This window comes from Phytophthora cinnamomi (assembly GCF_018691715.1).
Source record: "Phytophthora cinnamomi strain GKB4 chromosome Unknown Contig34, whole genome shotgun sequence".
In the NCBI taxonomy this organism is placed as follows: Eukaryota; Oomycota; class Peronosporomycetes; order Peronosporales; family Peronosporaceae; genus Phytophthora; species Phytophthora cinnamomi.
This window is the reverse complement of record NW_027150967.1, coordinates 330,066-350,528: the sequence shown is the minus strand read 5'-3', so window position 1 is coordinate 350,528 and position 20,463 is coordinate 330,066. Positions and strand designations below refer to the sequence as shown.

The 20,463-nt window shown below is 56.7% G+C and overlaps 9 protein-coding genes across 9 annotated transcripts; 6 read left to right on the top strand and 3 right to left on the bottom strand.

The window, feature by feature from the left end:
- Positions 1-171: 171 nt before the first annotated feature.
- IUM83_17105 (putative spermine/spermidine synthase) lies at positions 172-1,644 on the top strand (the record flags this gene model as incomplete). Its single annotated transcript, XM_067942034.1, has 2 exons — positions 172-734; positions 807-1,644. The coding sequence occupies 2 exons, from the start codon at positions 172-174 to the stop codon at positions 1,642-1,644; spliced, it is 1,401 nt and encodes a 466-aa protein (XP_067792509.1).
- A 65-nt stretch (positions 1,645-1,709) lies between these two features.
- Positions 1,710-2,895, bottom strand: IUM83_17104 (uncharacterized protein; the record flags this gene model as incomplete). The annotated part of the gene is made up of 3 exons (XM_067942033.1): positions 1,710-2,051; positions 2,176-2,407; positions 2,489-2,895. The coding sequence occupies 3 exons, from the start codon at positions 2,893-2,895 to the stop codon at positions 1,710-1,712; spliced, it is 981 nt and encodes a 326-aa protein (XP_067792510.1).
- A 1,130-nt stretch (positions 2,896-4,025) lies between these two features.
- On the top strand, positions 4,026-5,093 carry IUM83_17103 (Zinc finger, C2H2; the record flags this gene model as incomplete). Its single annotated transcript, XM_067942032.1, has 1 exon — positions 4,026-5,093. One exon carries the CDS (start codon positions 4,026-4,028, stop codon positions 5,091-5,093), a length of 1,068 nt encoding a protein of 355 aa, XP_067792511.1.
- Positions 5,094-5,694: 601 nt separating this feature from the next.
- Positions 5,695-6,041, top strand: IUM83_17102 (Cytochrome c oxidase assembly protein subunit 17; the record flags this gene model as incomplete). The annotated part of the gene is made up of 2 exons (XM_067942031.1): positions 5,695-5,888; positions 6,026-6,041. 2 exons carry the CDS (start codon positions 5,695-5,697, stop codon positions 6,039-6,041), a joined length of 210 nt encoding a protein of 69 aa, XP_067792512.1.
- A 33-nt stretch (positions 6,042-6,074) lies between these two features.
- Positions 6,075-8,244, bottom strand: IUM83_17101 (putative SUMO protease; the record flags this gene model as incomplete). The annotated part of the gene is made up of 10 exons (XM_067942030.1): positions 6,075-6,173; positions 6,242-6,398; positions 6,478-6,578; positions 6,649-6,699; positions 6,770-6,928; positions 7,010-7,240; positions 7,331-7,413; positions 7,489-7,621; positions 7,689-8,165; positions 8,242-8,244. 10 exons carry the CDS (start codon positions 8,242-8,244, stop codon positions 6,075-6,077), a joined length of 1,494 nt encoding a protein of 497 aa, XP_067792513.1.
- A 270-nt stretch (positions 8,245-8,514) lies between these two features.
- Positions 8,515-9,778, bottom strand: IUM83_17100 (CAMK protein kinase; the record flags this gene model as incomplete). Its single annotated transcript, XM_067942029.1, has 2 exons — positions 8,515-8,913; positions 8,984-9,778. The coding sequence occupies 2 exons, from the start codon at positions 9,776-9,778 to the stop codon at positions 8,515-8,517; spliced, it is 1,194 nt and encodes a 397-aa protein (XP_067792514.1).
- A 600-nt stretch (positions 9,779-10,378) lies between these two features.
- IUM83_17099 (WD40/YVTN repeat-like-containing domain) lies at positions 10,379-11,620 on the top strand (the record flags this gene model as incomplete). Its single annotated transcript, XM_067942028.1, has 3 exons — positions 10,379-10,858; positions 10,941-10,948; positions 11,017-11,620. The coding sequence occupies 3 exons, from the start codon at positions 10,379-10,381 to the stop codon at positions 11,618-11,620; spliced, it is 1,092 nt and encodes a 363-aa protein (XP_067792529.1).
- Positions 11,621-12,858: 1,238 nt separating this feature from the next.
- IUM83_17098 (midasin-like protein) lies at positions 12,859-14,649 on the top strand (the record flags this gene model as incomplete). Its single annotated transcript, XM_067942027.1, has 1 exon — positions 12,859-14,649. The coding sequence occupies one exon, from the start codon at positions 12,859-12,861 to the stop codon at positions 14,647-14,649; it is 1,791 nt and encodes a 596-aa protein (XP_067792501.1).
- A 344-nt stretch (positions 14,650-14,993) lies between these two features.
- On the top strand, positions 14,994-19,063 carry IUM83_17097 (midasin-like protein; the record flags this gene model as incomplete). The annotated part of the gene is made up of 2 exons (XM_067942026.1): positions 14,994-15,392; positions 16,283-19,063. The coding sequence occupies 2 exons, from the start codon at positions 14,994-14,996 to the stop codon at positions 19,061-19,063; spliced, it is 3,180 nt and encodes a 1,059-aa protein (XP_067792497.1).
- Between the last annotated feature and the right edge of the window lie 1,400 nt (positions 19,064-20,463).

The window sequence follows — 20,463 nt, the reverse complement described above, 5'->3', positions numbered from 1 at the left end:
TCCTCGAGTCCATCACCATCTCTATTCACGATCTTGGTCCTTCACATTGGACGCGACTAGCCAAATATTGACTAATTCGATTGGACGAAATCTGAATGTCAAATTCTTATTCGCTGAAAATAATTTCAACGAATAGTATGCTTTCGTAGCTCCTCGATTCCGTCCAATCACATGCGCTCGAAGCGGCTGACGCATGCCCAACAATGCCATTCGTGTATCATCGCGTCCGTCATGCATTCCGAGGCGTGGCTGGCGCTGCACCTGCCGCAGCTCCAGCACTACAATGTGCCGCACCACCTCCACCAGCAAGTCTACGACTGCGTGCACGAAGTTGAGGGCGGTTGGAGCGATTTCGGCGCTGTAGCGTCGACTCAAGCGGCCTCGGAGGCCTCTCGAGCTGGCGCCAGTCACCGCAAGCTGCGTGCGGTGGCCACTATGCCGCTCCCAGCAGCGTCGCAGGTACTGCAAGTTGGCCACGTATGGGAGTTCCAGTCGGTCGTGGACGCGCAGACGCAGCTGAGACAGGACGCAGCTCTACGCGGCAAAATGAAGAAAATGGTCGAGGAGGTCATCGAGGAGGACAAACACGAGCTGACAGACTCTGGGGAGGAGAGCGACGTGGAGAAGGAGGTGGAGGGCGTGGTGAGGCACCTGCACTTGCTGGCGTTTTCCATCCGATTTGGGGCGAATTCGGACGATATGTCGTACTATGTGCTCAACATCCTTGGATCTAGGTATGTTGGGGTAATAGTGGTCGGCTAATTTGCTGTCGGCTGAGTATTGATGTTGCTGCTGTTGTGGTGCAGTCTGCGCGAGAACGATGAGGAGAGCAACTTGAAGGTGATGCCGATCTTCTGTATGGAGCAGCAGAAGCTGTTCTCGGTCGCGTGGACGACGAAGGATGTGGCCTCAGGAGGAGAGTTGGTGCGGCCTTACGCGGGCAAGATTTCGCTGATGGGGTTGTGCAAAAAGAGCTACTGGGAGGCGAGGTTCGAAGCCGAGGGAGAGTTTGACTGGTACTGTGAGTACTCGCATATTCGCGAGTTGGTTGCCTCGTATATCCCCAAGACTGCACGGGTGCTCATATCGGGTACGGGCACCAGCCGTCTGCCGGGTGAAATGGCCCTCGACGGATATTCGGACATTGTCGCAATGGACTACGCTGCCAATGTGATCGAGAAAATGCAGGCTCGTTCGGAGGAGAATGCGTGGGGCGTGCGCTTTGTGGAGGCCGATCTTACCCAGATGAAGGGCTGGGAGTCGGGCTCCGTGGACTGCGTGATAGACAAAGGCTGTTTGGACGCCATGCTGCTCAAGCCGGAGACCGAGGCGGACGAAACCAATTGGAAGCTTGTGACTCCAGACTCGCCGGACGATCTCGTCGACGCACAGAACAGCATGCAGCAGCTAGCGCGCATCTTGAAACCTGACGGGCTGCTTTTCTTCTTAACCTTCGGCAGCCCGAGCAACAGAGTAAACATGTTCGACTGGGTGGCGTCGGATAATGCCGCTATGGAGTGGGAGATACTGCAGTGCCTTGAGATGTCTCCTACAGACCGCCAGCAGACCTTCGTCACGCGCTTTTTCTTGTTTGTAGCAAGAAAGAAGCTCAAGCAGCTTTCAACGTCGACCTTGTATCAATAGAACGCATGCAAGACTGCACCAGGACTTCTGGATGATACTTTCTAGCTTTATTGCAGGTCGCACTCTCACTCCTCCTCCATCGGTGGCATACAGCTCATTTCCGCGTACTCGCCGCCAAGAGTCCGCATCAAGTCCTGCCACAAGTTTGCAGGTGCGTTGATCGCCAGCGATACGGGCGCCTTCACCACCACCCACGAGCCATCCCTTAACTCCTTATCCAACTGACCCGGGGACCAGGCAGACACACCGTTCATAAACACCAGATCCGTCTGCTGCGCAGTCTCGTCGTAAATCGCCCGCGCGGCGGCATCAAGGTCCACACCCACAAAGAGACTCGGGTCGTTGGCCGTGGGGAAGTTGGTCGTCGGAACGCGCTGCCCACCGAACTCCGCCCTGCCATGCAGCACCTGAAAAAAAAAACACACACACACACACACACACACACACACACACAACAACAACAACAACAGCAAAACACTTGAGCATCAGCGTCGCAGTGCAACGCCAAAGTAAAAAAAAAACTCCCGTCACCTCTGCATTCCGCGTGATCACCGGTCCGCCCCTGTGCACCGCGCTCGTCCCGAAGGCCCTCATCACTCTGGACGGCACCTGGAAGGCGCGTCCGAGCGGCTTGTCCGTCACCTTATTGACGATGTAGCCCTTGGACCCCTCTGGCTTGTGCTCGGTCAGGACGACCACCGAGCGGCTGAAGACGCCCTCCAGCAGCGGGTGCGCCAGCAGAAACACGCCCGACGCCGCGCTCCTGCAACAAAAAAGCCACTCGCGGCCGTAAAATCCATTCCGTTGCCGTTAAATCTCCGCCACGAGCTCAAGCTCGTCGTACTCTGCGAGCTGCACGCCATCGATTGGCTGTGCGTGTTGAGGCTGCTGCGTCGGCGGCAGCTCCAGGTCCTTGGCCTCCGCCAGCGTGTTGTTGAGCGCGCGCAGCGCCACGAACGCCGTGTCCAGGCCGTCCGAGCCGCCCGCGACCGTCTGCGGCTTGCGGAACTCCTCGCGCACCAGCTGCAGCAGCGACGGGCGCCGCGCGTCTGGCAGGTAGAAGTTGCGGCCCCCCAAGTAGCGCAAGAGGCTGCGGTTGAAGGCGTCCACGTGCGGCAGCCGCGTCTTGGAGCCCGGCGCCAGCGGCGACTCGCGCAGGTCCACGGACACCAGCGCGCGCAGCGACGCGTGGCTGTCCACGAGCCGCGCGGCCGCCACCAGCTCCCGGTACAGCGCCCTGGTCAGGCTCATGACGATCGAGGAGGTGTCGAAAGGTGGTCGTGGAGATGGGTGGTGTGGCGCACACGAGATGGATGGTACCGTGGGCGGTCAGTTGGAGGGTTCATGTGATCGACATGTCTTTTGTCATGTTTGCTGGACGCTGGTTTGACGCAGCTGGTGGGCGTTGTGACACTGACGTTGACGCGGTGGCTGCTGGCAAACAAGTGTCTGTCTGCCAGCCTGCACGACGTTAGTTGTATCTGGGTATGAATATCCACTGTGATCGCTCGCTCGGTGGCCCATGCGGTTCAGGAGTGGAGACCAGCAAGGCATGTGCCAGGAGCAGCGCAAACCGCGTCGGAATAGGGTACGGCGCTGGCAACCTGGGTTGCCTGCGTCCAGATCAGCGTGCTTGACTGTTTTCGTGGTATCACAACACTGAGAAAGCTGGGTTTCAATGCAAAAGGAACGGCGAGCGATTGAGCGGCGCCTGATGGCTAAGATGACTAGGTCAATGCGAATAAGGCATTGCGACCGGAGATTGAGAGCGACGCCCATGGATCGCTCTGGTGTGTCGGTGCAGCCTCCCTGCGAGCGATCCACCGTCTCATCACCGCTTGATTACGGGGGCCAGGACCATAGTGGCGGTCTCACAATCCCATGGCCAATATGGGCCGCGGTGAGACCTGCATGAACTCGGTGGTGCCCAACGCCGGTCATCGCATTCTTAGCTGCGCCTGCAGCACCAGCAAGCTGCTTCAAGCCGCAGATATTCACCGCGCGAAACGCTCCTCGGCACTTCAAGTGCACTTTGCAACGGCCACGGAACAGCCAAAAGCGGGTACATATGTCGCCCGACGCAGCTTTTCAGCCGAAAGCCCCCGCTTCTGTCGGTCCCGATGGGTTGTGCCCCGGCGTTGCTCACAGGGGGTGGAATAGGGCGCGTTTTTCCAGTCCCTTCCGCCGCATTCTGGCCAATCATGACATCCGAGACACCGCTTTTCCGCCAATCCTGTCGCAGCACCCTCGGAGCGCAATCGCCGCCATCATCGCCGGCGAAAGAGAGCGGCGCCCGCTTCCAGGTCCTCATTGCTCATTCGCCGAAGAGCTACTTCAGTCACAGGCGTATTGTACCGGCCCTCTCGCCTAGAGCCGCAGCCATGCGCGAGGAGGAGCAGGTCCGCGTGTCCGCCATGGACGACGACGACCTGACCGAGTTCTTCCCGCTGGACAGCCTGGGCGAGGCGCCCGAGGACGCGTCCCCGCCGAGCCGCGACCGCAGCAGCAGCGGCCGCAACAGCTCCGAGTCGTCCGTGGAGACCGTGACGACGTCGCCCTGGTCGACGTCCCGCGACCACGTGGCGCTGCAGCTCTTCTGGCAGGGCTACGACGCGTACGTGGCCTGCAAGGACAAGGAGAGCGTGGCGCCCTGCTTCTACAACGCGCAGTGCGCCGGCCAGGCCGCCGACAACGAGTTCGTGCAGATCGTGCCCGTCGTGGAGGTGCGCGAGCGCCTCATCCTGGACGAGATGCGCGTGCAGCTCGTGAGCGTGAGCTCGGGCAAGTACCTGCGCGCCACGCACGTGTCCAAGTACCTCAAGTGGTCGCGCACGCGCGACGAGCAGACGGTGTTCGTCATCCAGATCGCCGACCGCAAGCCGCTCACGTCGAGCTCCAAGTTCACGCTCACGAGCTGCTTCTGGCCCGACCGGTCCGTGGGCTTCACGCAGAACTTCCCGCTCGGCGGGGGGCGGGAGGTCAACAAGGCCATCGGCTTCCTCACGCTCGAGAAGAGGAAGAACCAAGTGCCGCTGCTCTTCCCCATCCGGTTTCGAGCCGTGCTGCGCTCGCAGCGAGACGACCGCGGCGCCATGGTGGCGAGGTTCCGACGGCCCACGCCCTTCGTGACCGCCACGGAAATGCTCTTCATCGGCGAGGAAGATGCCGAGAACGTGCGCGACATCCCGCTGGCCCGAGTGGCGTCGCCGCCCAGCTCGGGCTCTTCTACGACCGCATCGGCCGGCCACCAGTCAGTTCCCGAGGAGGAGATCTGGGAAAACTGCACATTCTGCAGCATGCTGTTCCGCGCGCGCGGCGACCTCGCCGCCCACATCCGCGACAGCCACGGCGAGATGCTGCACCGCGTGTCTGTCCCCGGGACGTTTTGCATCCACTGCGGCACGCGCCGCGTCGACGGCCGCTGCTCGCGCTGCAACCAGGACGCTTAGAAGCGCGGCCCAAGCGGTGCTGAGAAGAAGAGTAAGGAAACGGACCGATATTTAAGCTGGAAGGAGAGTTGCAGTCCCATGCGCATTGCAGTCATGGGCTCATGCTCTCTCCTGTGGGTGTATATTTGTATTTGCCGGTAAAATGGAAAGTAGCTCGGCTTTGAACTCTTCTCCCCCCCACGTTGCATGGCAGGCTTGTCAACAATTGCCATGAACTTCACCTTGGTGACATGCAGAGCCCAGGCATTCCTATTGAGCGAAGTGGTCTTGCTGGTCGGTCGGATCGCTAGCTCGTCGACACCTTCACCCAACAAACAGGGCACCTATAAGATGCAATTATGGAGGCTACTTTTTGCTGTCTTGTATCGAACGCGTCCCGTGTGACTCCGTCAATATCCGATCAAAGAGTTTTTCTGATTACGTAAGGGTTCTGCGACATAGGGTACTGCTTCTTTTGGGGTTCACGGTACTTCTCGTTCTGGGGCCATGCTTGCTTGGCTGCAGAGACGCGCTGCCTGACTGTCAACGACTGAGGCCACCAGAACTGAACGAGCAGCGCCGAGCGCAAGTCGAGCGCACTACTGTACTACAGCCGCAGACCATGGCCGAGAAGGAGTGCACCGCGACCGTGACGGAGGGCCCCGTGTTGGGCAAGTCCGGCAAGAAGATCTGCTGCTCGTGCCCGACCACCAAGCAGGCGCGCGACCTGTGCATCGTCACCAACGGCGAGGAGCACTGCAAGGACATCATCGAGGCGCACAAGGCCTGCCTGCGCAGCGAAGGCTTCACGGTCAAGTAGGCAGAGCAACGAGCACGGCTCTGCGCCTGCACGTATATATGAAAGAGACATTGCGAGCGATCCCCACCCGCCATTAATAAACGCCACTCGCCAAAAGTCCTGTTGTCGTTGTTGTTGTTGTTGCTGTGGACAGTGCTGAGAGGCCCTGACGACGTTTAATTGCAGTGCTGGTGTGTCGTCTTCTATAGTCCTTCCTCTTCGAGTGGGATGTAGCCTCGACTAACGTGGAGTACCATGCGATGCCGGTGGAACGGGATGTCCTTCTGCTTGAGCGTCAGCGGCTGCAACGAGCGAGAACAGGTTAGTTGGGCAACGATGGATAGAAGCTTGGGAGGCGGGTGTTGCGCACCTTGCTCTGGGACAGGTAGTCGGCGAACATGCAGGAGAAGACGCCACAATCGGACCCGTTGTTCTGCTGGGGCGTGTCGGGAGTGCAGGCGACCAGCTCCCAGCCTTCTTCGTCGAACTTCTGCTTCTTCTTGTGCTCCGACTCGTCATGCAAATACCTAACAACAGTGAATTCAGGATGATCAAAATACTTACCAGCGTTGAAAGTATCGGTCGTTCAAACGAGCAATAGTGTACCTGAACAATACTTTCAGGCATTGGGCGCCGCTTCCGTGCATAGAATCATAGTATTGGATGCGCTTCTCCGTCATGAAGATGACAGCCATGCACCAGTGCATCTACAGTAGATAACCACGGCGTGTTAGCACAAGCCCTTTGGAGTTGTAGTGAAACAATAGAAACACTTACATTGCCGACATTCACCGGCATAAAAATCTTGTCCATGGCAAACAGATCGATCTACACGAGTGGCACGCAGTGAAGGGATAAGCGATAGCCACCAACGAACAAAAACCAAATTGAGCATTACCTTTCTTGTCCACCGGCGGACATTGATGAAATTATATCCATTCTCGGACACTTTTGTGAAGAAGAACGAGTTGAAAAAGTGACTGCGCTTGGACAGCACGCCTGCATTGACAAGCGCTTCGTCTCGGTCGCTCATCATCTGGAAATAAAAGTTGATCACCTACGCAGTCACCAACAACACGGTTAACAGGCGACGACCTCTAACTCAATTTCACGGGCTTGAGTCGTCCATGACACGAACCTCGTCGTTCAGCCACACTCCCGGTAGCAAGACCTGCAGGTGGCGCCGCGTGATGTCTACGTTGTACTTTTGGATTAGCACTTCCTCCATTGGGCCTTCATGCAGAGCATCCTCGACAATCTCCAGCAAATCCGGCGGTAGTTCCTTGTTGCGGGATTTCTCTTCTTCTTCGTCGAACACGTTTACAGCTAACCCGTATAACTCGTCCAGCAAAACCTCTTCGAAGATGGTCTGTCCACGCAGCGTATTAACAGCACGATCACAAACGAGTTAGCGCGTTACGCAACCATTACGGCTTTCAAAACGAAGCAACCAACGTACGCTAGTCTCGCGCTCTGCAAGACGGTCGTAGAACAGTCGATCTGCCTCAGAGGTCCGGGACAAATGCTGCGCTCGGAGTTTTGCTGCAAAAGTCGTGCATGCCGACACCTCAGAATCAGACACAGCGACTCGTGCAATACCCAAACGCAGCGTCGTACCTTCAAGCTCAGCAATCTCCTCCTCGCGAGACTTCACCGTAATACTCTTTTCATCGTCATTATCGTTGCCAGCTTTCGGCACCGGAGCTTCAACCTTGCTGTCGTCCTCAATCTGCGTTGGTTCGACCTCCTCCTAACATACCATATTCACCACAACTGTCACCCTCCACCTACAATAATCCTCAACGCAAACTGCGTACCTTGGTCTCGGTATCACTCTCCAGCTTGTCTTCCTGCTTGGCAATCCCCACCTTGTCCTCCTGCTTATGGCTCGCCCTGGTCCCCATCCTACCGAAGCCGATTGCACCGCTCACGCGACGCCTATCTCTGCGTCCGCTGAGCTCGCTCTGCAGCCTCCGCAGCAGACTCAGGTTCTGCTTGCTCTGCTCGCGCACGTGGTCCACCTTCTCGATCGCCAGCTTCTGCCGCTTGGAGGGCGACGGCCCGTACTCCTCGCGGTCGAACTCCTGCAGCCGCCGCCGGTACCTGTCGAAGCTGATCTGCTCCGGGTCGGACACCTCCTGGCGCACTGCCAGCCCCGTGTAGAGCGCGGCGGACGCCAGCGACGGCTTGATGAGGTCCACGGGGAAGTCCCGCTGCAGGTTGCGACTGTGGTTGGCCGCGTCCTTCAGGCGGCGCTGGTACCGCCACGCGTCGAGCGACGCCTGGGTCTGTTGCTGCATGGCGGGGCAATACACAACCGGTGAGTCACGCAGGCCGCGTAGAGCGGTAGGGCGAGCAAGGTGCACGCACCATTCGGGTGCCGGATTGGTGTCGCCTACGCCTCCCCTTTTGAACAATGGTAATTGTCAGGTTAGAACAGCGAATGAACGGTGCGGATTAATGAAAATATTGTGATGGGATTTGACGATGGGAGCCGACTTTTACGTTACAAGGGTGAAGCCATGTTGGGGGCAACATGTTCGTCACTTTGGGCGTTGGCCGGATAGATAATGGAGGCGTGTGCACTGGGACGACCGCACACGCACGCGTACAACACACGGCTGCTTCGATGCAGCCACTACTTCACAGTTCCTTGGTGGCCTCGACCACGGCCGGGTGCTCGAGCACTTGGTCCGCTGACAGTCGGTGGCGGGGGTCCTTCTCCAGCAGGCCTCGGATGAGCTCCTTGGTCTCCTCAGGGACGTCGTGCCACACGGGCAGCAGGAACGACACGGGCTCGGTTTTGATGCGCTGAATGACTTCGTCCTCGGTGGAGCAGCCCGACAGGTCGAACGGGTGGCGACCGGAAATCAGGATGTACAGGATGCACCCGAGCGCCCACATGTCCATTGCCGCCGTCATGCCCTGCAGCTGCAGCACCTCCGGAGGCCAATAGCAACGCGTCCCCGACAGCGTCGTGGCGCGCGCCTTGTTGGACGATTCTGGCTGCGACGCACGTCCCGCAGAGCCAAAATCGATGATCTTGAGGGTAACATCCTCGTTTTCGTTAGCGTCCCCGCGCGCTGCTGCGGCCTTTGCCGTCACAGTTGACGAGAGCCATGACGTTCTCAGGTTTGAGATCGCGATGGATGACATCGGCCTCGTGCATGAATTGCAGTGCACTGGCCAGCTGCGACACGAGCTTCAGAGCCCACGTGGCGTCCAGCGCGCTGTGCTTCTCGACGAACGAGTGCAGCGAGATGCCAGCAACGTACTCCAACACAATGTAGTGGAAGTCGTTGTGGTAATACGAGCCTTCGTACCCGACGATATTTTCGTGTCCACCGGCTCGTTCCAGCCGGCCCAGCGCTTCCTTCTCACGGTCCACCTCCTCCTGGTTGCCAGCAATGTCCTGCACCATCTTCACCGCCGCCACGCGTCCGGTCTCCTTGTGCACGCACTGCATCACCACACCGAACGTGCCGCAGCCCAGCAGCTTTTTGGGCTCGTACTCGGCGTCAAAGTAGATGGACATGTTGTCGTTGTCGTCACTGTCGCGACACAAGTTGCAATTCTTGTGTCGCACCGCCGACTCGTCGTCTTCGCTGTCGTCTTCCTCTCCTTCCAGCGCTTCACATAGCGCCTCGCCGCCTGCAATTACCGACATGGCAGACGCTGCCACCCCAACAGCTAGCACCTCCCTGTTGCTCCAGCTGTGGCCCTCCGCTCCCGCGTCACCGCCGAAACGACGCCATGGACGGACGCGGAGCTGTTGCTCGCTGCGCACGACATCCGCCGGCAGCGCCACGTCCATTGTCAAGTGGAGCGCATTACGTGCCAGCAGCAGCGCCCGCATGCCGCTGCCGCCCACTCGCAGCGCGCGTCGGATGGCAATGGCCGCGTGCATCGCTGGAAAGTTGCCGTCGAATGTGTAGCCCCGGCCAGTTGGCGAATGCCGTCGTCTCTGCTTTCCCGTTGTTGCCTGTCTAACGGTGGCGGTTCTCTTTCGCTGCTGCTGCACGCCCCAGCTTCAAGGGAGAGTCAAGTCACCAGCGCCGATGCTCGAATGGCGCCGCACTTCCAAGCGCTGGCAGTGACGTGTGTATCTGGAAGCAGGTCGACACCCCCTTTTTCCGCAACGCGTAACGGCTGGATGTATGCAATCGACTTGGCAAACGCCCCCTGGATGGGCAACCGGGGTAGGGCTAGGGCGACTGGTCCTGCAGAAGTGATAGGTTTCCAGTTTCGACTGATGCGGACACTCAGGCCGCCGACGCCTGCGTTCCCCGACTAAAATCACCAGCGATAGTGCGAGGTGGCAGGGCCATGGATACACGCCGAGAGCACTAGAGTGATGGAGAATTTCGTGGTCGACTTCGGCGACGCAAAATGATGTGCTCCCAGAGTTAGGGCATGCATAGAAACGGCAATCTACGGTATCGGTACTGTACGGTACCACCTGTACCTATGTACCCGCTAAGTACGAGATACATTGATACATTTGGTAATGGAGGACGGCGCGGAGCTGGGCGTGCGCTCGGCCAGACTGCATGGGTTCCCGCCGTTTCCGACGTGGAACGGGACAGTCGCCGCGCCCTCCGGGGACTCCCGCGGCCTCTGCAGCGTGCTGGGCGCCGGCGGCGAGCTGGTGGTGCTGCAGAACAGCCGGCTGAGAGACGAGCACAGCTGCCTGCGCGTCCGCAAGGTGCTGCCGGCTGCGGCGCAGGAGAAGGAGAAGGTCGCGAGCTTCTGCCAGTGCTGGACGCGCGACGGGGCTGCGGTTGCAACCGCCCATGATCGCAGAGTGACGATCTACAGCGGCGACGACTTCCGCGTGCTGGCCAGGCTGTGGCTGCGGTACGGCGTCGTGTCCATGGACGTCGTTAAACGGCGGCGGCGTCCGCTGTTATCTGCAGCTGGAGGCGACGACGATGAGCGCGAGTTTCTGCTCATGGTGGGCACTGCGTTCGGAGCGTTACTCTACAAGGTAGAGCTGCAGCTGACAGAGGAAGGCGACGTAGCTGAGCAGACATTGACACACGTGGCGAGAGTGCACGACGAGGTTGCAGTGTGCTCGGTGAGGTTTTCCGACGATGGACGCACTGCTGCTATGGGTACAATGGATGGCCGCCTGTTCTTGCGGAGGCTGGATGCACACGACGACGACGAGTTGTCGACGTTCGGCAGCGCCATGTTGTCCAGAGTGCTGGCTTCTCCGCGGGTCGCGAGCATGAGCTTCTCCGCGTGCAGCACGAAGCTCGTGGTCGCCACGAGGAAGGGAAACGTCTACGTGTTCACCTGTGCATCGGAGACAGGCGACTGGCAGGTGTTGTCGAGCTGCAAGGACCTCAGCGCGAACCCCAAGCCGAAGGCGGGCGGCGCAGCTGGTGTGAGCAAGGCAGCCACGGCGGCTCAAACGCTCGTGGCGTGCTGGGGGCCTGTGTTCGTGGTGTGCTCGCGCGCAGTTACGTCGCGGCTGGAAATGTACGACTTCGAGTCGGGCTGCCTGCTACACTCGCTGCAACTGGCACCGGCGGCCGGCATTTCCTCCGCGGCGCTGAGCACGTGGGTAGACCAGCAACTAGTGACAGGGATTTGTGTGCTAGAGGCGGATGACGGACGTTCGAGGCTGCTGTGCTACGACACGAGTACCAACCTGGCGCTGGTCCACTGGCCGTTTCTGGACGCGATGAACGGGCGGTCCTCGAACATTGACACCATTTCTTCAGCAATATCCGCTGGACTTTAAAAGCTGACAAGCGGTTTCGATAGTCCTGGGAACGGGATAAAGCAACACCCAGGTTGTACAGCGCTTTCCAGTTGGACGTTCGAGTCGCAAACTGTTGCGACACGCTTTCACTGCTTCTCCGAGGTTGTCGAAGAGATACATCACGGTGAGGTTGCAGACACGGGGTCGAGCCAAATGCGCTCCTGTAGCAGATAGAGCGCATCAACGAGATTCACACGGCCCCCGTACTGAATAAGCTTGTGGGCTTCACGCAGAGGTGATCGCCAGGTTTTCGGCGTCACGCATTTCTCCTGGAAGCGGATGTCGTATCGGTGCTCTTTCAGCGTCTTGAGCTTAAACTGTTCACAGGCTGGGTTTCCTTCGTCTTCTTGAATCACACCTCTCGCCATTGCCGACTGGTAGAGTGCTCGCTTAGATTCAAAGCGAGCGGTGGAGTTGGCGACCGAATGCTTGGACGAGGCCACGGCATGTGTGTCGCAGTGTGCTGAGCAACGAGGTGTTCGACAGGGTGTCCGGCTACATCATGTACGAACGGCGATACCGCTCACAAGCGAATGCATAATTTGTGCGCCACAAGTGTATGCTGTTGACGAAGCAGGCTGCAGATTGAAGTGAGTCAGCAGTACTCTGGATACGAACAGCGATTAAGTAGCCATTGTGAAGACGTACCGGCTGATAAACCGAGAGACTGCTGGTCGTTTACAGCGTGCAGGACGCGCAACACCACGTCCTTGAGCAACGCACTGCCTGCCACCGAGCAGGAGCAGCTACAAGAGTACGAGTGAGGCAGTGTAGTGCAACGCGAGACTCGGTCTCCCAACCTACATTTGGCTAGAACCCGGTGCTGCAGCTGCGGGTGCAGGCTCCAGATCTCCCATAGACCCGCGAGCAAATTGGCCAGCGACGGGTTTTACTTTGCATGAAGGACGCACTCAGAATCCCGGTCACTTCAACATGCTTTTAGGTTTCTAAATACCAAGTGAATCTAAAAAACTAAATCTGGATACTTCAACCTAGAACTACAGAATTTGAGCGTCACACTTTTTGTACCGGACCAAAAAAAAGATGCGCACTGCAGAATTCGAGTGTCACATTTTTTGTGCCAGACTAAAAAAAGGATGGACCACTTTTGGTTGGTCGCCGCTGCGACTTGCGTCGCTTCAAGCAACATAGTGGCGTCACTTTGCCGCACCGCCAGTGGCTGACGGACCATCACTCTGCGCAATTCCGCACTCTGGATGGCCGACGCGGACGGACATGACGCGACGCGCGCCGACGCGGCGGAGCAGCGCCAGGTGAGCGTGGGCCGCCTGCGCGCGGGGCTGCGGCAGCTGCTGGCCGCCGCGCGCAGCAGCAACGACACGAGCCTGCAGCAGCACCCAGCTCTCCAGGCGCTGACGCCTACCATTGAAGAGCCCGCCGCCGCTGTGCACCTGCAGCTGCAGGCGCTGGCCGCGTGCCTCGCGCACCGCAAGCTGCGCGTGCTGGTTGTCAAGCACCTGCGGCCGTTCCTGCTGGACCTGATGGTGCGCCTCACCGACCCGGCGCTCGTGCTGTACGAACACGAGGGCGAGCAGTACAGCGAGTGCGCGGACAGCATGAGGCGCAGCGAGCTGCTGGCGGCCACGCTCGCCGAGCTGCTCACGTACCTGCCGGCCACCAGCACGCTGGCGCAGCAGTACTTCGAGACGGCGCCGTGCTTCTTCGCGCTCGCGGAGGTGGCGGCTGCGCAGAAGCAGCAGAGCGCCGAGACGCTCGCGCGCCTGCGACGCATCGCCAAGACCGCGTTCCTGCTGCTGCGTGCGAGGCCCACGGAGCTCACGGCGCTCTGGAACTGGACGCCCTTCTTCCCGCTGAGCTTCCACGACGACACACGCGTGCGCTGGTTCGCAACGCGCGCCTCGGCCTTGGTGCTGAGCATGGGCAACGCCCAGCGGAATGAATTCTTGAAGGGACTGGGCGTCGGCGAGGACGCTGCCGTGAGCGGAGACAGCCCGACAGTGCGGCAGATTGAACTGGAGCTGCACAGCGAAGACGCGATCCGACAGGAACAGCTCATCGAGCTGAGCGTGTATCAGGAACAGGACGACAGTGACACCATCGAGACGCAACCCGAGCCCGTGCCGTTCCACGACTCACTGCAGAACATTTTTGGCGTGGTCATCCCGACGAGTAAATTGCACCAGCAACGACAGATCGCGGCAGATGCTGCGGTGACCACAGAGCCGCTCGTACCAACCCCGTCGACCAAGCGGAACTTGCAGTCGCTTGCGATTGCTCTTGGTCTCAAACGCCCGATTTTGGTGGCCGGGCCTGGGGGATGCGGCAAGACAGCTACGATTCGGGAACTTGCCCGGCTATCGGGCAACGGCGATATGGTTGAGCTCCACTTGGACGACCAGATTGATAGCAAGACGCTCTTAGGATCGTACGTCTGCACAGACGTCCCCGGCGAGTTTACGTGGCAGCCTGGTGCACTCACAACCGCCGTACTCGCAGGCCGATGGGTGGTTATTGAGGACATTGATCGCGCACCGTTTGAGGTCCTGGCAGCGCTGATGCCGTTGCTCGAGACTCGCGAAATGGTGCTTCCTGGTCGTGGCGAGTTGCTGGTGGCGCACCCGAACTTCCAGATTTTCGGTACGACTACACACGGACATCAGATGCCGAAGGGATTCCAGGAGTCCGTGTGGACAAGCGTCGGTGTTGCACCCCTCGCAGATAGCGAAATCGAGCAGATCATGCTGACTCGGTTCGTGAAAATCCCTAGACAGGTTGTATCCAAGATCATGACGACATACAATGCAGTATCTGGCTATGCAAGCGAAGAGGTCGGTGGACCTGTGCAGTTGTGGAAGGAGACACGTCGGAATTATGGACGAGACTTCTGCCTGCGCGATTTGCTGAAGTGGTGCAAGCGCATTTACCGCTTTGCTATTATGCTGCGGGCGCTACTCATGAAAACGCATCCTCCAGCCACGATTACATTACTGAGGACGATCGTATGCGTATTGTTGTGGAAGCGCTAGATGTATTTTGTGCCGGTATTCGAGACACGAAGACACGCTTACATTCTGCTTGCGCGTTGGCTGCTATTTGGGAAGTACAGGCTGAAAAGATCGAGTACTATCTGGAGCAGCACAAGCCTCACGTTGCATTTAATACACACGAAGTGGAGTTTGGTCGGGTGCATCTGCCAACCTTGTCGCAGCAGGCGCAGCTGGAACAAGGTGATAAACCCGCTAACAGCTCTGTTGTGATGACAGGCCACGTTCTACGACTGTTGGAGAAAATGGCTGCCATTGTTGCAACCTGTGAGCCTGCACTGCTCATTGGTGAAACTGGTTGCGGTAAAACTACGATTATCCAACACATGGCAGCGGCGATGGGACAGCGCCTGGTTGTTCAGAACTTGAATATTCAGAGTGATAGCTCCGATCTCGTGGGCGGATTCAAACCTGTGGAGATTCATCTTCTCGCGCGGCCGTTGTACATGGATTTCGTGGATCTGTTCACTGCTACGTTTTCACAGAAGAGTAACGCTGGATTTCTTAACGTTGTTCGAATTGCGCTGGAGCACAAGGATTGGAAGAAGCTCGTAAAAGGCATGCGTAAAGCGATCCAGATGGCTACCTCCAAGCTTCAGAACAGCAGCGGTGGCACTGGCCGAGATGAAGAAAACTCGGAGGCTGCTAGCAGTAACAAGATGGCTGTCTCGGGCGCCTCTACCAGCGTTTTGGTGGGCCGATGGGACACCTTTGAGGCAGAGCTGGTACGATTTGAACGGCAGAAGGAACAAGCTGAATCACATTTTGCTTTTTCATTTGTGGAAGGTGTATTAGTGAAAGCATTACGTGAGGGCCATTGGGTGTTGCTCGACGAAATCAATCTTGCCTCATCCGATACATTGGAGCGAATTAGCACCCTTCTAGAACACGAAACGAGCGCATTCTCGCTAACGGAGCGTGGTGATGTCGAAGTCATCCGGCCGCACCCGAATTTCCGACTGTTCGGTGCAATGAATCCCTCAACCGACGTTGGTAAAAAGGATTTGCCTCCTTCTCTCCGCAATCGATTTACGGAGATTTACGTCGATGAATGCGTCAATCCTGCAGACTTGCAGATGGTCGTTCACCACCAGTTCAAGGAAATTACAGGCGCTCTAGTGCCAGAAACGGTGGAGTTTTACCTGGAAGCAAGGAAGCAAGCAGAATTACGGTTGAGCGATGGTGCGCGCCACAAGCCTCGCTACTCCCTCCGTACACTCAGCCAGGCACTGCATATCACTCGCATCTTGATTCAGCGAGGCTACGGTACATCTCGAGCGATGTTTGAAGGCTTCTGTTCAAGCTTCTGCACGCAGCTCGAAATGGAATCGCGTCAGTATCTTGAAAACTTATCAAGAATACATTCGCGAAAACGATTAAATCGAAGGAACTGACGCGCTCTCCCCCATGCCCCGGTGGTTCCAAAAAGACTAGCGAATTTGTCTTGGTGAGCTCCTACTGGGTCCGAAAAGGTGATTTTCAGCCGCCCAGAGACGACTCGTTGCCGGACCCGGTGACTTCTCGACGGAAATTTGTCCTTACGAAGTCTGTGGAAGAAAATTTGCGTCACGTTTCGCGAGCAGCATTGATCGGCAAATACCCTGTGCTTTTGCAGGGTCCTACGTCGGCCGGTAAAACGTCTTTGATTGGTTACCTTGCTGCACGTATCGGACAAAAGTGTGTGCGTATTAACAACCACGAGCACACAGACATCCAGGAGTACATGGGAAGCTACGTGTCTGACTCTAACGGCAAGCTTGCGTTTAAGGAGGGTGTTTTGGTGGAGGCTGTGCGAAAGGGTTGGTGGATCATTCTGGACGAGTTGAATTTGGCTCCGTCAGAGGTCCTCGAGGCTCTCAATCGACTTTTGGATGATAACCGCGAACTGTTTTTGCCGGAAACACAAGAGACGGTGAAACCGCACCCGAAGTTCATGTTGTTCGCGACTCAGAATCCACCAGGTCTGTATGGTGGACGTAAAGTTTTGTCCCGCGCGTTCCGTAATCGATTTTTGGAGATTCAAGTGGACGAAGTTGCATCCAGTGAGCTTCAAACTATTTTGCAGGAACGTAGCTCGCTACCTCCGTCTTACTGTGGAATTTTGATTGATATCATGCGCCAATTGCAACTTGTTCGACAGCAATCATCCGTTTTCGCTGGCAAGTCAGGCTTCATCACTACTCGTGACTTGCTTCGATGGGCTGAACGTCGACCAGCAACTAAGCAAGCCTTAGCAGAAGAAGGATATTGTTTGCTGGCCGAGCGACTGCGGAAGGATGAAGAGAAGCAGGTGGTCAAACAAGTTTTGGAAAAGAAATGCAACGTGAAAATTGATCTCGACGCCCTCTACTACAGCGGCAAACCTCGCGAATCAAATCTGCTGAACGAGAACGGCGAGATTGAGCAAGAGACGGTATGGGGTACGAAGGAGCAGTTCGAACGGGTCCAAGCGATGGTGGAGCAAGCGATTGAGGAAACTGCAAGTGGCAAAACATCAAGCGGTGAGCCAAAATCAGCAGGTAACGCAGCAGGTCTCGAGAAGATCAGTGTTACTAAGTCACTACGGAGACTTTTCGCGCTGGTCGGTCGCTGTTTGCAGAATGAGGAACCTGTTTTGCTCGTTGGAGAAACTGGTTGCGGAAAAACTACTGTTTGCCAGTTGTACTCGCTTCTTTTCTCTCAGCCGCTTCACATCCTGAATTGTCACCAGCACACCGAGACTTCGGATTTCCTGGGTTGTTTACGCCCTGTGCGCGGAAAGGAGAAAACTGCGCACGAGTTGGAAGAGGCGCTTGTTGATTTTCTTGCCGTGACTGACGGATGCATCGACGAACATGAAGTTGAGCAGCGCCGAGCTGACATCAAATCTGAGGGCGTAGCCGCGATGCTGACCAAATACGAGAGTGCCAGATCTAGCGTCGTGGATAGCGACTTGGTACAGCAGAAGGAACTTGTTGAACGTATCGATGTGTTGAAGCGGAGGTTCCAGTCTATCTTCGAGTGGGCAGATGGTCCTCTTGTTGAGTCCATGAAGAATGGTGACTTGATTTTGATCGATGAAGTTAACCTTGCAGAGGATGCCGTGCTGGAACGTCTGAATAGTGTTTTGGAGCCATCGCGCACACTACTACTCGCCGAAAAGGGTGGTGACCAAGTGGAAGAGATTGTAGCCCACTCCAAGTGGCGAGTAATGGCAACAATGAATCCTGGAGGCGATTTCGGTAAGCGTGAGTTGTCTCCTGCACTGCGGAACCGGTTCACTGAAATCTGGGTGCCGGCAATCTCCGACTTGGATGATATCGCTACGATTATTCGTGATCGGTTGGTTGGACCCCGGGGAATCGTGGCGCCATCTCGCGCTCTGCCAGCAGCCGCATCAGCGAACTTGTCTACTTTATGCGATCCCATCCTAAGCTTTGTGAAAACCTTCAACGAGGCAAACGGTGGAGTCGGCGGATGCGGAGCCGTGACGTTACGTGACATTCTCAGTTGGATTAACTTTATCACGTCCGTGGTGACGAAACAGAATGACGACTCGTCGTTGACGGTAACAGCTTGGACATCATTTGTCCAGGGTGCAGCACTCTCGATTCTGGACGGACTTGGTCTTGGTTCTGATAAGGCACTGCACACCGCATTAAAAGCTAGAGAGGAGGCATACCACTATTTGTTGGCGCTCGTGCCCGATGATGACCATTTCGTCAAGCAAAAGGTGGTGGACTCGTTGAATGTTGCATCGCTGTCTGTGGACAACAACATCGACCAGTTGAATTCGTTTTCCTCGGAAAAGGCTACAGAGGGGAGCTTCGGCATTTCCCCATTCCTTATTCCACGTGGACCCGACCCTGTGCTGAGAAAACCCGCATTTTCGCTGAAAGCGCCAACAACGATGTCAAATCTGTACCGCGTCCTGCGTGCAATGCAGGTTAGTCGCCCCATCATTCTGGAAGGTTCCCCGGGTGTGGGCAAGACCAGTTTGATCAGTGCATTAGCGGCAGCATCAGGCCATCGGCTTGTGCGAATTAATCTGTCAGAGCAAACCGATATCTCCGACCTCTTTGGGTCAGATTTACCTGCTGCATCGGCGCCTGCTGATAATGCGGATGACAAGGGCAGCAAACTACCTCAAGGAGGAGGCTCCAGCGGCATGTTTGAGTGGTGTGATGGCGTTTTCTTGCGTGCGCTGAAAGCGGGAGATTGGGTGCTACTCGATGAGCTCAATCTCGCATCGCAGTCTGTATTGGAAGGATTGAACTCGTGTCTGGACCACAGAGGAAGCGTGTACATTCCGGAGCTCGACCGAGAGTTTGAGTGTCCGCCAACATTCCGTGTGTTTGCTGCTCAAAACCCGCTTCGTCAGGGTGGTGGTCGTAAGGGACTGCCAAAGTCGTTTTGAACCGATTTACCCGAGTCTTTGTCGAGACACTTCACGAACAGGACCTTATCCACATTGCGAGCTCAATGTATCCCGCACTACATTGCCCTGTCACGGAAGAAAACATGAACGACTCGGCCTTGGTAGGCCAGACTCTACTCGAGCGAATGATCGGTTTCAACCGAGCGGTGCATGAAGACACGATGGTGAATTGCAGATACGGTCGCCTCGGTGCGCCGTGGGAGTTCAATTTGCGTGACGTGTTTCGTTTCTGTGACCTGCTTAAGCAACATGGACAGCTAGACAGTGCCGAGCACCAACTGCAAGCGTTGAGCTACTATGTGAACTTTATCTATGTGGAAAGGATGCGCTCATCTCGGGATCGCGAATTAATCTCCCGGCGTTTTGAAGAATTCTTTGGTGTGAAGCCAATGGATCTAGGTGCTGTTTCGCTTCGCATGTCGGCTGGTTTTGTGGAGATTGGCAACGCATTGCTAAAGAGACAAGAAAACATGCAGATCGGTCGCGCTTCCTCCGTTGTTTAACTTCCTTCTAAAACCAATGGAGGCACTGGCACATTGTGTAAACATGTCGTGGCCTGCACTTCTTGTTGGACCGCCAGCTAGCGGGAAAACGTCTTCGGTCCGTTTGTTGGCTGCGCTGAGCGGTAATACTCTGCACGAACTCGGCATGAGTGCTGGGACGGATGCCACGGAGCTGCTTGGCTGCTTTGAACAGGTGGATGTAGGGCGAAAGCTGCGTGACATCAAGCAGAAGATCCAAGTTGTGTATGCGAATGTGCTACAGCAACTAATGCTGTCTTCGGCTTCGACCGGAATTTCACAGAAAAGAAAACAGCGCTTCTGAAAAGGCAAACCGTATCAGCAGCACATGGTGGGCACTTAACATGCGTGAGAAGTATTACAGCGAGAATGCTTATCCGCGGAGCCGTGATAACAGTGGGAAGACGCACAAAGCTAAAAAGCTGCCAAAGGGCCAACTGGACGAAGTGGTTGTTGATTTGATGAAAGACATCGTTAGCATGCTCCAGAAAACGGAAACCAACAGCGAGGAGGTGGTAGCGGAACTTACTGGCTTGTTGAACGATATTGAAAGCGTGGTGCAGCTCAGCAAATCTAAATCGATTGCGAGCTGCTTTGAGTGGGTGGACGGCACATTGATCCAAGCAATGGAGAAGGGTGAATGGGTGCTGCTGGACAATGTCAACTTTTGCAGTTCGTCTGTTTTGGATCGACTGAACTCGCTCATGGAAACCGGTGGTGAAATGCTAATCAACGAGTGCGGTATCATTAACGGCAAACTTCGTGTGATTAAGCCGCACAAGAACTTCCGGATGTTTCTGGCGATGGATGCACAGTACGGTGAAGTCTCTCGTGCAATGAGAAACCGTTGCGTTGAAA